The sequence below is a fragment of the Cynocephalus volans genome, chromosome 3 (genome assembly GCF_027409185.1).
Source record: "Cynocephalus volans isolate mCynVol1 chromosome 3, mCynVol1.pri, whole genome shotgun sequence".
Lineage (NCBI taxonomy): Eukaryota > Metazoa > Chordata > Mammalia > Dermoptera > Cynocephalidae > Cynocephalus > Cynocephalus volans.
Window position 1 is genome coordinate 146,634,463 of NC_084462.1, and position 15,947 is coordinate 146,650,409.

Consider the following 15,947-nt stretch of genomic DNA (forward strand, 5'->3'; position numbering starts at 1 on the left):
TTTTGTTATTTGAGTCTTCTCTCTTCTTTTTTTTGTTAGCCATGCTAATGGTTTGTTAATTTTATTTATCTTTTCAAAAAACCAACTTTTTGATTTAGTGATCGTTTGAATTGTTTTTTGGTTTTCAATTTCATTCAGTTCTGCTCTGATGTTAATGATTTCTTTCCGTCTGCTAACTTTAGGATTGGATTGTTCTTGTTTTTCTAGTTCTTTAAGGTGAAGTGTAAGGTTGTTCACTTGCCATCTTTCCATTCTTCTGAGGTGAGCATTTAATGCAATAAATTTCCGCCTTAATACTGCTTTTGCAGTATCCCACAGGTTTTGGTATGATGTATCATTATTTTCATTAGTTTCAATAAATTTTTAGATTTCCTGCTTGATTTCTTCTTGGACCCATATGTCATTAAGTAGAATGCTGTTTAATTTCCATGTGTTTGTATAGTTTCCAGAGTTTCGTTTGTTATTAATTTCTAGTTTTAATCCATTGTGGTCTGAGAAAATACATGGGATAATTCCAATTTTTTTGAATTTATTGAGACTTGATTTGTGACCTAATATGGGATCTGTCCTGGAGAATGATCCATGTGCTGATGAGAAGAATGAATATTCTGAGGTTGTAGGATGGAATGTTTTGTAGATATCTGCCAATTCCAATTGGTCTAGAGTATTGTTTAGATCTTGTGTTTCTCTACTGATTCTTTGCCTAGATGATCTGTCCAATATTGACAGTGGGGTGTTCAGGTCCCCTGCTATTATGGTATTAGTGTCTATTTCCTTCTTTAGGTCTAATAGAGTTTGTTTTATAAACCTGGCTGCTCCAACATTGGGTGCGTACATATTCATGATTGTTATGTCTTCTTGATGCATCAGTCCTTTTATCATTAAGTAGTGTCCCTCATTGTCTCTTTTTATGGTTTTTAGTTTAAGTCTACTTTGTCAGATATAAGAATAGCTACTCCAGCTCGTTTTTCTTTTCTGTTTGCATGGTATATCTTTTTGCATCCTTTCACTCTTAGTCTATGTGAATCTTTATGGGTGAGGTGGGTCTCTTGTAGGCAGCATATAGTTGGGTCCTCCTTTTTGATCCAGTCAGCCAGTCTGTGTCTTTTGATTGGGGAATTTAAGCCTTTTACATTAAGAGTTGTTATTAAAAGGTGTTGGTTTATTCCTAGCATTTTATTGGTTGTTTGGTTGTCTTAGGTGTCTTTTGTTCCTTGCTTTCTGATTTACTGTTTGGTTTCTTGTTTGTTGGTTCCTCAGGTTGTAGATAGCGTTTTTGTTTGTTTTCGCTTCATAAATGCCATTTTTATTATACTAGTGGGTTTTGATTTTTCTTGGGTTTTTATGGCAGTGGTAGTTATTTTTCAGGAACCAAACCCAGTACTCCCTTGAGGATTTCTTGTAAGGGTGGTCGTGTGGTAGTGAACTCCCGCAGTTTTTGTTTGTCTGAGAAATATACTATTTGCCCTTCATTTCGGAAGGATAGCCTTGCAGGGTAGAGTATTCTTGGCTGGCAGTCTTTGTCTTTTAGTATTTTGAAAATATCATCCCATTCCTTTCTAGCTTTTAGGGTTTGTGATGAAAAGTCTGATATTAGCCTGACTGGGGCTCCCTTATAGGTGATTTGACGCTTCTCTCTTGCAGCTTTTAAGATTCTCTCTTTGTCTCTGAGTTTTGCCAATTTGACTATAACATGTCTTGGAGAAGGCCTTTTTGGGTTGAATATGTTTGGAGATCGTTGAGCTTCCTGGATCTGAAGATCTGTGATTTTTCCTATAGCTGGGAAGTTTTCTGCCACTATTTTGTTGAATATGTTTTCAATGCAATCTCCGTTTTCCTCCCCTTCTGGAATACCTATGACTCGGATATTTGAGTGCTTAAGGTTGTCTGATATCTCTCTCAGATTTTCTTCAATGTCTTTGATTTTTTTTTTCTTTCTTTTTGTCTGCTTGTGTTATTTCAAACAGCCCATCTTCAAGTTCAGAGGTTCTCTGTTCAACTTCAACAAGCCTGCTGGTTAAACTCTCCGTTGTGTTTTTTATTTCGCTGAATAACTTCTTCAGTTTGGCAAGTTCTGCTACATTTTTTTTCAGGACATTGATTTCCTTGTACATTTCCTCTTTCAGGTCCTGTATACTTTTCCTCCTTTCATCATGATGTCTAGCTGAGTTTTCTTGTATCTCATTCAGTTTCCTTAGAATTATCACTCGAAATTCCTTGTCAGTCATTTCAAGGGCTTCTTGTTCTATAGGATCTAGAGTTTGAGATTTATTAACTTTTGGTGGTGTACTTTCTTGATTTTTTGTATTTCTGGTATCTTTTTTTTGATGTTTATTCATTGTGGCAGGGGGTTTTACAGTCCACCGGTTTGAGACTATTGACTAACTAAGATGTTGCTGTGGTTGCCAATTTGGTATGGCTACCTCCATGACTGCTCAGGTGGCCTCTAGTGCCTTGTGTGTGTGGTTGCCTTGGGTCTTGGGCCTCTCCGGGGGGCCACGTCTCTGGTCAGCTTGGACTCTGCTGGGCTGCTGGATCACGGGGCAGTACCGCAGAGTGTGTGGTCTTTGCTGAGCTTCCACTTCCCGTGCAGGACTTCTCCCTGTTCTGTGCGCTCTTGCCCGTGCTGCTGGATCACGCAGTGGTGGCCCCTCAGGGTGTGTGGTTATGTCGAGTCTCCACCTTCCTAGCCGGACGTCTCCCACTCTGTGCACACTAGGCTGGGCTGCTGGATCTCGCAATGGCGGCCCCGCAGGGTGTGTGTTTTCTGCCGAGTCTCCGCTTCCCTAGCCAGATGTCTACCCGCTCTTTGCGCACTGGGCTGGGCTGGGACGTGTCTTCTGCAACCCTCGTCTATCAGCTGGGCCTTCAAGACCCTGCTTGGCACCGCCTCGCCCAGGAAGTCTACCAGGTTTCTGGTAGGCACAGACGACCAGTCGCTCTGGGTGCCTTTATAGCACTGTGTAGATCTTTCTCGGGACTTATCACCTTCCTCCTGGTATCACAGTTATTTGTGTACTTGTCTTATCTCCCACACCAGAGCGTGAGCTCCTCGGGGGAGGAGCCCGCAGCACACGGTTCACCTTTGAATCCCCCTGGCGCAGACCGACTCCTGTGCCCGCCCGCAGTCAGCTCTACGGCAGGTTCAAGTGAACTCGTGAACACTCCGACCACACTATTCCTAACCAGAAATCGGTTAGGTGTTTTTCCGAACTGGTGGCCGCAGAGATGGTATCTGCCTCCTGGTAACAGGAAGTTTACCGGGCTGGAGCCCAGGGTGCGGTGGAGTGACAGTCGGCCCAGCCTGTACTTCCTTGCCCTCCTGACACTGGCCAGGGATGCCCCACGCCACTAGCCCCACCAGAGAACCGCGGAGGGAGTGGGAGGGGAGGCCGACCTGCAGGCCCCAGGAAGCCCTGCGCCAGGGCAAGCAAGTGGGAAGGCTCAGTGAGGAGCCCAGCCAGGCGAGGAGGACAGGCCTGGCCATGCCGGATGGGAGCCGCCACCACCTGAGAAAATGGAGGCAGCCCCGAGGCTGGTGAGTGGCCCGGTGGGGCAGGTGGAAGCTGGGCGGGCGTCCCCCCCCCCAGCAGGGCCGGGCCGGGGGTCACTCACGGGGCTGGGCTGGGCCAGGCGGCTCTCGCTCTGCCTCCGCGTCATCGCCGTCCCCGTCCTTGGCCGCCACCTCCTCGGGCTGCTCACTCGGTCCAGCGGCGCGGCTCGGGCACTCCCAGGAATCTTCTTTTATGCCGGCCTGAAACCTCAAATCCTGAATAGGGCAGCTGGCCACTGCAGCTAAGAAACAGTTCTTTTCCTGCTCCACACTTCAAAGCTGTTACCTGTAAACGGGATAGCCTCTCCTGCCAAGGGCAAAGTGGCGGTCATCCCCCACGACCGGCCACCAGCAGCAGTCCTCCCTTAAGAGACGGCAAGAGGAAGGTCCACAAGTTTCCCTGCTGCCTGAGGCCCAGTGGGCGCCTTTTCCACCTCAGCTACTCAGCGCCAACCACCGCAGCCACCGCCATCTTAGGATCCGCCACAGCTTTTATATTAGTGAACTTGTCCCTTCTATAATGAAGAAACAGGCCTGGAATGGTACATGAGAATAGCTGAGGCCTGCGGCTCCCGGGGCTCCCCTGCGGGCCGAGCCGGAGCAGCTCCACACTTTCGCTGCGGAGAAAGACAATAGACGGCTGCTCCTCTGGTGGCGGTGGCAGCCAGAAATAAATTTCTTTATAAATTACCCAGTCTGTGGTATTCTGTTATAGCAACGCAAAACAGACGAAGACAACACCTTATGCTATGTATCTGTGTGGTTAAATTAAAGATTTCAGTGGAATCAGCAATGGGGGTCCATTAATTTGGTGCTTTCATGTCTCTTGAGAAGTGGGACATGACTTTCTATTCTAGATATGCCTGTGAAATCCTGATATCACAAAAGCTTCGGCAAAATTTTGATTGACATGTTCAGTAAAAGTCCTCTGTGTTTTCCAGGATGGATACTAAAACCTCCTTTGTGGCACATGCTGCTATAGAATTAGATCTATGGCCAATTCTGGCTCCATCCCTACCTCTGCCCTAGGATTTGTTCTTCCTCTGTTCTATGCAGCTGTCACCCGATGGGTGACCAAAGAGGCTGGCAGTGGGGGTGAAGGTGGGGAGAAAGGGGGTCTCTTTGAAACTCAGGTGTATAAATCATCCTTAAGCCCTCCTCTCCCACCCCCAGTCCCGGTCACATACTCCAAGGCCTCTTTCTCTTCCCACAAACACATTCCTTTGAAACCTCTCTTCTCTTGCATAAAGCAGGCCTTAACCTTCATTTAAACCTGGTTTCACCTAAAGCAGCAGAATGCAAGTGAGGAACACATTTTTTCCCCCAGCCCAGAACCCTAGCTGTTGGCTTTGCATTCCTTTAGGAATGACTAATAATATAATATACTTTCCTCATCTTGATTTGGAGCTAAGAGTCTAAGGTAGCAAGAAGAAATAAGAAAGCATCATAACAGGTCACTAAAAATCTCTGGATTTACCACCAGGCTGGCTTTCCCCTCTTTCCTTTGGATTGTGCCCTGAAATGTGGAATGTACAGTGTCTTTGCTGACGAGCATTGGGGGCCACTTGCCACATGTGGCTATTGAGTACTTGAAATGTGGCTAGTACAAATTGAAACATGCTGTTAAGTGTAAAATACCACTGTACAAAAAAGTTTTAAAATTCATAAAATATCTTTGGGTGGGGAGAAGAAAATAACCACAAAAATTCCTTGAACTATTTAAGTCAAGTGAACAGATATGATGTGGGAGTGTGTGTGTGGAGAGGAGCAGGTAAAGGGGCATGAAAATCAACTACAATGTATATTGAGAAGTAAAACTAAAAAAAAAAAAAATAAATTCATAAAATATCTCAATAATTTAAAACTATTGATTATAGAAATGATATTTGGGGGGTTTGGATAAAATAAGTTTATTATTAAAATTAACTTCACCTGTTTCTTATTACTGTGGCTACTAGAAAATTTAAAATTACGTTGCATTATATTTCTATCAGACTGTGTTGTTATAAACCCTGTTTCAATTTGCAGAGGATATTTTGGGCTTCAGTTTTGTTATTTTAATTAATAAATTTCTAAATTTATAATCAATTTATTTGAAGTATTATCTACTTAATATAAACATTATATAATTCAAAAAAGAAGGAAAGAAAAGTGACTCAAAATTCACCAGCAAGAGATGAATTAGCAGAGATTTAAACTAGGAGGTCCCCAAATACTTATTCTCTGCATCTGTTTCCTGGACTCATTTCCATTACCTATGCAGAGCTAAATCAGAACGGAAGGAAGAAACCCACAACATTCTGTACTTAATTTCTGCAGTGCAGGCTACATCAGTTTGCTTAGGGCTTTAAGAAAGAAAGAGTTTCAGTGTTTATGGCAACTTGAAAGGTGGAAGAGGTTCATGTTACCTTCTTTTCTAATATCTAAAAAAAGAAGAAAGAAAAGAAGGAAAAGAGTGTGTTTCCTGGGCAGTCTCTCATTTCAAAACCTTCCTAAGATGGTGCTGGTTTGGGTTGTGCTAACCTGAGTTCTGCTCTAAACCTTCTCCCAGAATGCAAACGGACTTGGTATTCCAAAAGCAGAGCTTGGTTGGTTTTCTGCTTCAGCTTGGTGGGGCTGGATGGTCTCTGGTTTCAGCTGGCAGAGGTCTTGGAAGGGCAGAAATTCCTTAAAAGCCCACCTGTCATGTGGAGGCCTCAGGTGACACAGAAAAAACACCGAGGCTTGCCCTGAAAGTTTCTGTTGTACTCTATTGTTCAATATTTTTATCTGCAAACTATTCTAAAGAATGAGCTTGTTTCCCTCGCATTCTGGTTAAGAGGACAAATGTGGATATCTGACAGGCCTGAGTTTTAGTATAGGATCTGCCCCTAATTAAACATTTATCATTGGGCTTCAGTCTCAACTTGAGTTTCCTCAAGTATAAAGTAAAATAATAATGCTGACTACATCATAGGGATATTCCGAGGACTAAATATGATAATACATGTAAAGGGCTTAGGGTGGTACCTGGCACATAGTCTGTACTTAGTAAATGTTTGCGGTAATTACTATTGTGTAATTCTTTAAGACTTGCATGTGAGGAAACGAATATATAATAAAGAAAGTCAGCAGGAGGGAAAGGAGCAGCCCTAGTAAAAGCTTAACGACCTCTTCAGCCTCATCCCCCAAATGGAGGGATAGTTTGAGCCCATACAGACCACAAAGTCCCTGTGAGAATGCTGGAGGTCCTTAGGGGTTTGGGTCATCTTCACTAGACTGGGAGTTCAGGATGGTTCTGGAGAGCCCAGTACCAGGCCCATCCTAGGAGTCACAGCTACTCCAAGGAAAGTCCAAGCAAAAGCAGAAGCAAAACCAGGATCAACCTTAAGTGCTCTGGGTCTGGCCTTGGCCCCTATGAATAGTCAAGTGACTGCAGGTGCATAGCTCCCTCAGCCAGCTCTCAAGGCCTCCCCAAGTTTTGCCTTCTTTCCTAAGGCTGGGAATCAGAATCGAATGACCTGTGTTGGGAGAGGAGGCCAACTTCACTAAGGGTGCCTGGTGCCAATACAGTATCCTTAACATTGAACTTTTGTTGCAAAGACTGCTGGGCAAATGCCTGCCTTTAAGAAATAAGGCTTGAGTTTATCTACCTCAGTCAGAAGGAAGAGCACACTACTTTTCTCAGTCTATTGCTTGCATGGCACAGACCTTTGTCGAATTTGTTTCTATTTCTTTTTGCACTCAATAATCATAACCATTGTTTAAGATTTCTTTTTTTTTTTTTTCATTTTAGACTTGCCCTCTAGTTCTGTGCTTCCATACCTCCTTAACACATCACACTGCCTCTTTACCACCTTTCCACTCTCCTTACCTCCCCAACACTCACATCACCAGCAGCACTGGGAAGAATACATTGCCTCACTGGCTCATTTACTCTAAATTTGTATTGATTAACTTTCGACCAAACACTCTAGAGATTTTGATCTGGGTAACCTAGAAAATTAAAGAAGAAGGTATTGAGACTCCTTATCAATGACTTTTGATAGTATTTATGTAGCTAAAGGGTCTTGGGGCCACAGGTAATGATCCTACCTTTTGGGGAAGATATGGACTAAATCACTGAAAGACTGAACTTCCCTCTTGACCTATAGTTGTAATTTATTATTTTGCAGGGAGAAAATATCAGATACACAAAAGGATTGGAAATTTTTTGAGGTGAGTCACTTATGTTTTGGGCTTTTCTCTTTGAAATGAAACATGATGTATAGCAATAACCAATAGCCATATGTCAGGCACTTAATTTTAGTGAATATCTTTTCTAAAAATGATGCTAACAAGCTATATGCTACACCTTAAATCTGTGACCTGATTTTCCTCCTGCAAAGGTGAGTACATGTACAATTTTGCACAGCTTTTTAGGAACATTGAGAAACTGGGTCATCTGGGTTTGTGTTTACTTAGCAGTGTTATATAGGCAGGTGGGAGTTTTTCATATTATAGCCGGGGATTGTGATTCTTGTATGTTTTCCGTTATAGTCCTTTTACACCTTCTGTACATATGTGGCTTGGATTGTTTTCCGACGTCAACACTTCACAGAAATTGAGGAAGAAGTAGGGAGGCTCTTTCGTAGCAATATGTTCAACATTCCTCGAAGGAAGCGTGAAGATGAAGAATCAGGGGGGGAAAAGAAACGCATGACTTTTGTACAATTCAGGTATGAACTTTGGACTTTCCTAAGCTCAAGGACATTTCTAGGAAACAGGATGGTGTGGCTTAAATGTCACCTCCCCCCCCCCCCACAGGAGAATGATGGCAAAACGCCCAGCGATTAAAAAAGCCATTAACATGCGCTCTCCAGTCATGTCTACTCTGCTGCCATCTCTCAGAGAAAAAGCTCAGAACATCACTGAGAAAAAGTATCATCAAGCAGGCTTCAAACTTCCAGCCCAGGTGCAAAAGCACATGGAAAGTCTGGACTCTGTGCCCATGCCAGTGTAAGTGGCCCAGGGAGGGAGACAAGAGAGCCATGAGTGTCACTTCCTGGGTCAGGTCCGGAGACGTATGGGCCCAGGCACCATGCCTCTGCTAGAAAGTTGAGCCAAGATGAAAGCCCCCTTCTTCCTACCTCCACCCTGATCTCTCCATGATTCCTTTCCAGAGCATCTCAAGGTACACCCTTCAAGACTAGAAAAAATTGCAAGAAAGTTATGCTAGACTCCAAACCATTCTAGTTTGGAGGAATGAGCAACAAACTTTTCAAGGCTGAAGTGTTTCCTATTTTAAGAATTGTCTTTGGGAAATGTGGGAAAGGCCAGTACAAAATCTTACTGTGGATTGAGTTTTTGAGCCCATATGTAAGACCACAGTGGTGGTTCATGGAAACAGGGAAAGCTTTAAAAAGTGTGTGTGTGTGTGTGTATGTGTGTGTGTTTCAGTCTTATCTTTAATATACTCACACACATGCACACACACAACCACAACTGTGCACTTCAAACTTTGGCCTCACTGCTTCAGCTATACCAATAATTCTTTTTGCAGAGTTGGCATCTTGGGGGAGCCTCGATGTCTATTCAATCCCCATACCCTTCTCCCCCTTGAACCAGAAGAAAACATGAAACCACCTGGGAGACGTCCTTCCCTGATAGAAAGAAACAACATGATGATTCAGGACACACTGGACTTAGTCATGAGAACACTCTCCTCTCAAACAACATTCCCTAAATAATCTGGTATATTCCATTTCTATAATGAAGTCCCTGTATTTGAAATAAACTACTTTGACTTAACCACTTTATAGAGAGCTAATATTTGTTGTTATTATCAAGCTTTTAGAATTGTTCAGATTATTTTGTTAAAAGTTCAACAGTAGACTTTTAAAGACTTCCAGAAAGTTCTTGAAAAGCTTATTTTCCTGTTTTTAGCAGTTTTCTTTGTTACTTATTTACTTCCTTGATTTCTATGTGACTATTTAGAGTAATGTATTAGAATATTTTGCCAGTGTTCTAGTGGACTAGTGAAGAAACATTCTGTTTATTCATCTCTAAGTTCATTTTTGCTTTATGGGAGAACATCTTTGGTACATATGAAAACAAAATTTCATAATCAAAAAGGCAAATTAAAATGTTTTTAATATTAAATCTATTTCTACAAATACATTACTATTGGCATCGGGATATAAAGTATATCTGATTCTTTTAGCATATATGTTTCATTCTTTTTTTTTATTTATTCATTTAACATAAATATATATTAAGCCCTACTCCATCCAAAGCCTTATGCTAGGTTATTGTCAAGCTGTTACCTGCCCGTAATCCTGCCAACTAGGCCACCTGTTGAGCTAGGGCTAGGTCTCAAGCTCACAGACCCCCTAAGCCCATTGTCCACACTGGGTCACAAACCCTTCACAGGCCAGGCTGGATCACCAGACCCCTCACACACAGGTCTATGAGCTAGGTAACCAGCAAAAAGATCCTTGGAGCTGTAGGTTCTAGAGCATGGCCACGCAGGGCGGATACCCAAAGCAGTCAACGCCAGCTAAGGTGGTGGCGCTGGGCATATGCACTAACTCCACCCCCACACAACTTATTTACAAAGAATGTGCCGCACCACCCCCAACTGGATTAAGGCAAGGGGGCCTGATTAAATTATTCTATTTTCCCAAAAGTTATGTAGAAAAAAAAGATCATCAAGACAAAGACCATATCCTCCAGGTCTGTGTGGTAGAGAAGATAAATAAAATACAAACATAATCACAACACAATATTGAGTATGTTAAAGTCCATGAGAGAGGTAAATACAAAGTACCCTGAGGACAGAGCAGTGAGTAATCATGTCCAAAGGGGACGAGGAGAGTTCTTATTTGATTTTGCCTTTGAAGGGATTGGGTGGCACTGCAGGGAGACTTGCAGTTAGAGGAAGAACATGTGCAGAGGTACAGAGATGAGGAAGTGTGCCCTGTGACTGAGGAGCAATAAGAGCACGGCGTATGCACTGGGGTCAGTAGGAAGGCGGACCAGGAAGGTCAGATGGGCCCTGAATGTCCAGCTAGCGAGAGAGTTGGCTGTTAATTTGGTAGACAGTTAAGGTTAGGAATCACTAATAAAGCCAGTTCACTAGATGGAATACAGAGCTGCTCATTACATAATATTATCATTTCAAAATTCCTGTTCTGGGATGGAGTATACTCACCTAAAACAATTGGACCGAATTTGCCTTTTTGTGGCCACAAGTATATCCTACTTCAAAATCCTTTTAGCATTTAGCTTCATAGAAAAGCTGGTCACCTGTCCCAGATTTAATATCAAGAGCCGAAGATCACCAGTTCCAGCCTATTGATGATGTGGGGCAGCTTCTGCTGAACACGTGCATTCTGTCTTCAGTCTCTCATCCTATATTATCCAGGCCAACTCCTGCTACAACTCCTGTTAAAACTGATAAGTTTTAATCAAAATCCTGGACTGTCAGTTAACCCTTGTTAGACTTTTTATTTATGTAGAGAATTTGGTTATAACGTACTCTGTCATAACAAATATTTATCTAGAATATGTTGACATGGTTTTATTTTGGTTTTGGCTTTGGTTTTATGATTAGTATTTTAAAAATTAAAGCCTGGGAATTGTAAGACTTTTGTAACTATTGTTACTAGGCTTTTCTTTCTCTCCTTTCTGAACTGTGAGGCTTTGGTGTACTTCATTTATTAATTAATTTTTTTTCATTCTGCAATTATTATATCCCCAGTCTGTGTTAGGCACTGTTAGGTGCTGGGAATTCTGTGTGGACAAACAATAGCCTGCTCTCTCATGGAACTGACAATCTTGGGAGAAGACAAACGTGAAACAGTACTCAAATAATGAACTAATTGCAGTGATGTTGAGTGCTACAAAAGAGAAGAAGAGAAGGCTACGAGGATATATAACCAGAGAGCTGCTGATGTGGGGCGGGGGGATAGTCACGAAAGGGGAAATCATCCTTGAGGAACTGACATTTGAATCTGAGGCCTGAAGACACACAGGAGTTAAAGAGTTGGGAATTGAGGAAGCAATGTTCCCCACATCAATCTACATATTCTACACAATCCCTATCAAAACCCCAGCTCACTCTTTTGCAGAAATTGGCAAGCTGATCATAAAATTCATATGAAAATATAAGGGACCCTGATAGTCAAAACAATCTTGAAAGAGATCTAGGTTGGAGGACACTTTCTGATTTCAGAGCTTATTACAAAGCTCTGGAAATCAAGACTGTGTGGTACTTGCATAAGAACAGACATTTAGATGAATGGAATAGATCAAAAGTCTAGAAATAAACCCATATATTTATGGTCAATTGATTTTTGACAAGGGTGCCAAGACAGTTCAATGGGGATAAATAGTCTTTTCAGCAAATGGTGCTGAGACAACTAGATATTCACATGCAAAAGAAATAAAGAGAAACAATGCTATAGGGATTAAAGGAGAGAGCCTGTGAAGTTTGGGGATGGATGGATGGGCATAGAGATGGCTCTTGAAGATGTGTGGGGCTGGATAGTAAAGACGGAGAGGAGAATCCCAGGGAACGCTTCATGGGGTCCTCACAGGGTTCAGACCTGAAAACTGGGTGGTCATGAGGCCTTCCTTGTTCAGTTGAGCTGGATTTGTTGGGTTTGCTGGCGGGGTGGGTAGTGAGCACTTCTCCCTTAGACTGGAAAGATGGGGTCTTTCTGCTTAACCTTTTGTCAGTGGCTGCGGAACTCATTTCTATTTGGTCTTTGTTTTAAGGCTTCCTACTCCAGGGTCCTGTAACATTTGAACCATCACCCTATTCTAAGATTCGACCTGCCTAATCATGTCATTTCCATCTTTACATCTGTTTTGGGCTTCACTTCTATCATAGATACTGTACAAATCATCCTATTTAGGACTTGGCATACGGCATTCTGATCTCCCAACTAATTTTTATTTATACCAAGAAAGAAAAGTAAATTTAACTCCTCCAGGCCCCGTTACCATTCTTCCTTCTTTTGAACAAGTTTCAGGCTGCAGAAACAAAGCATCTTCAGGGCACTGAGCGCCTGGGGTGAATATTCCTCTTGCTGTATTGCAGGCTGCTTTGCTTCTGTCTGGCAGCAAGTTCATAAAGTTGTTCTGTGTCTCTGAGTTTGGGCACATATTAGTGACTCTCTCTGTGGGGTTTTGCCTGAGGTAGATGCCTTAAACACATGCCAAGGGGGTTGGTGTCTGGGACCACTTCCTTTGCACCTTAGTCTCCCTCCTCCTCCTTGTGCAGAATGATTTCTTCTCATTTCCTTTACTTCTCCTACCTCTAACTCAGAGAGAGGATGAAGCAGAGCAAAAGGAAAATGCCCTGGGGCTGAGGGCCTCAGCCGTCACCCTGAGAGGTCAAGCCACACTGAAACCTGGCACAATAAAGCGTAGGACCTTTGGGTGGTGGTCACCTCTCCAGCCCCCACTGTCAGCATCAGAATGTTAGAGCTATTTAGAATCAAATTCTTATGTCCATTTGGAGTTGCCTCAAACCAACTCATAATTCTCTTAGAAACAATTTTTTAATGACATTGTCTCCTCTACTTTACACAAGTAGTACTTGTTAAGTTGTTAAAAACCTTAGAAAAACAAACACAAAAGCCTTAGAAAAGCACAAAGAAAAAAAATAAACACTCATAATCTCATTACCCAGAATAATTTGCTATGGTTAAAGTTTTGGTGAATTTCTTTTCAGTCATTTGTGTGCGTATATGTACAAACAAAAAAGGGGTCATGCCGTGTCCCCTTTTCAGCACCCGCCGTCCTTCACATGGTAATACATCGTGAACATTCTCCCTGCAGTAGGGAGAATACTCTTCTGCAGAGAATACTCTTCTGCAACATGATTTTAATTGCCATGCAGTATTCTATGGTATGAATATAACACACTGTTCCTGCCCAATCCCCACTTTCTTTTACTTACACATTGTCACTCAAATTACTGGTCATTTCCTTCAGATAAACTGCTGAAAGTGATACTGGTGTTTCCAAGGGCACACTTATTCTTAAGACCTTATTAGGGTTAAATTTCTTCCCAGAAGGCTAGCTAGCCCCAAAGCACATTACCTTCATCCATGAGATGAGAATGTTCACTTCCTCACCGCTTGCAAACCCTGTGCATTAGCATTTCTTTGAATCTTTGCCAATTCTGTAATAATGAAAAAAATCATATGTTTGTTCTAATTTATATTTCCAATGAACATTAAGGATGAAATACCTGTTTATATTGGTCATTTGTGCTTCTCCTTTTGGAAATAACCTATTCTTATATATCTTTTGCTTATTTTTCTATTCACAAACTCTATATTTATCTTTTTCTTATTTATTTGTCATTCTTTGCAGAGATCGCAAAGGTTCCCAAGAAGAAAACAGGTTACAAAAAAACTGAATCTAGTGAGATCCCATGTGTGTAAAAAACATATGTATAGAAAATCTTGAAGGAAATAACTAGATTATTAACAATGGTTCTCTCTGAGAAGTAGGATTATGAATAATTTTTCTTTAAACATTTTTTGCATACATGTATTTCCTTTTTTTTTTTATAACAGGTATATATTTTTAAAAGTGTTCCTGATTGTTTGTATAGTGGTGGCATTTAGCACCCACCCCCATCCAGGTGTACACAGGGAACACAATGCCTATGAGCAAAAGGATGGATAGGTAATTAGCACAAAAGGAGAAACACAAATGGCCAATATTCTGAGGTATTTATTCTCACTACTAATTGGAAGTATAAATTAGAACACGTGATTCCATTTTCACCTACAGAATTGGCAAAGATTCAAAGAAATGATCATGCCAGTGTTGGTAAGTAGGCGGGGAAGTAGGCATGCTCATACACTGATTGTGTGGGGCAGGAGTATGCTCTGGTGCGAGCCTTCTGGAAGGCAATTTGGCAGTAATATATTACCTCTGGAAGATATCTGTGTATTTTGTGTATTCATTTAGGGCTGGTTCAATATCTGGCTGCTTCACGTCGATCTGTGATGGTACTGTCCATTATTGATTTAAGACTTACTGAGGGGTGGAACTAAGCCATTCCATCCAGCTCTGTGACCACACAGACATTTCAAAAGTGCTTTTGAGGATGATTATGATAATGATAAAATAAATTATCACTTTGAATTTACAAACTGTCATTTGTTGATAGCCTACTCAGTGCTCAGTTCCTTGCTAGGTCTATGAGGACTCAGGAAGTATAAGGTGGGTTTTCTGCCCTCAGAGCTGAACTGGGGAGTCAGGACAAAGCTCAGTAATAGAATGGGAGTGCATGCAGGTAAGACTAAATTGTGTGGTGGAGACTAAGGGCCAACTCGTAATTATCCATGCAGAAGTAATGAGGACACCAGACAGGAGGATCTCACATCTCGTTTCCATTGGTCACTCCATCACTCTCGCACCAATGCTTTGAGGAACACTCTTACCAGTTAGCAAAGCTGGTTCATCTGAGTTTTGCTTCTTTTCCCTTTTGCCTTTTCACTCAACACTCAAAATGGCAGGCGATGATTTCTCTTTCAAGGTGTTCCTCAGGGCAACTCAAATAGTTGATGAGGGAAAATTCTCTTTATAGATATTGACAGAGTTTGGATGTGTTGTCCCCCCAAAACTCATGTGGAAATCTGATCCCCAATATGGCAGTGTTGGGAGCTGTTTGAGTCATGGGGGTGGATCCCTCATGAATTGATTAATGCTCTCCCTGGAGGGTGGGGGTAGTGAGTGAGTTCTCGCTTTATTAGTTCCTGTGAGAGCTGGTTGTTTAAAAAGACCCTGGCACCTCCTCTCTCTCTCTTGCTTCCTCTCGCCATGTGATCTGCTTGTACCCACCGGCTGCCTGCCACTTTCTGCCATGAGTAGAAGCAGCCTGAGGCCCATGCCAGATTCAGCTGTCCCAGAATTGTAAGCCAATAAACTTCTGTTCTTTATAAATTACCCAGTCTCAGGTAGTCTATTATAGCAACATAAAAAAAGGACTAATACAGATATATTCCAGGTAATAAATGAAAAAGAAATGATAGAGCTAGAATATTACCATTTTGCAAAACCTTAATGGAATAATGGCTCTAGGCAATTGGAGTTTGCTTCCAAGGCTGATGTCTGCAACCCTGTTGACATCACCAATTGTCTAGCTCTTAATCCTGTTCATGACACCAATTGTAAAGCTACTCAACCGTGCCAGTTGTCAGGCTCTTTTACCTACTAGTAATCCTGTAGGATTACCAACTGGGCCGATTGTAAAGCTAGGGCTGGGTCTGGAGCTCCCAGACCCCTAAAGTCCATTCACAGACTGGATCACAAACCCTCCACATGTCAGGCTGGGTCCCCAGACCCCACACACGCCAAGCTGGGTCACCAGACCCCTTCACGCAGGTCTATGAGCTAGGTAACTGGC

At 42.3% G+C, this 15,947-nt stretch overlaps 1 protein-coding gene across 1 annotated transcript in view; it reads left to right on the plus strand.

Moving 5' to 3' along the window:
• The window catches only part of PPP1R36 (protein phosphatase 1 regulatory subunit 36), a 30,547-nt gene extending 21,286 nt beyond the window's left edge, over window positions 1-9,261 (plus strand). Inside the window, exons 8-11 of the mRNA XM_063088420.1 lie at window positions 7,708-7,750; window positions 8,072-8,250; window positions 8,339-8,530; window positions 9,075-9,261. Of these exons, the coding sequence (XP_062944490.1) occupies window positions 7,708-7,750; window positions 8,072-8,250; window positions 8,339-8,530; window positions 9,075-9,261 (601 nt within the window). The remainder of the gene's footprint in view (window positions 1-7,707; window positions 7,751-8,071; window positions 8,251-8,338; window positions 8,531-9,074) is intronic.
• The last annotated feature ends 6,686 nt before the right edge of the window (window positions 9,262-15,947 follow it).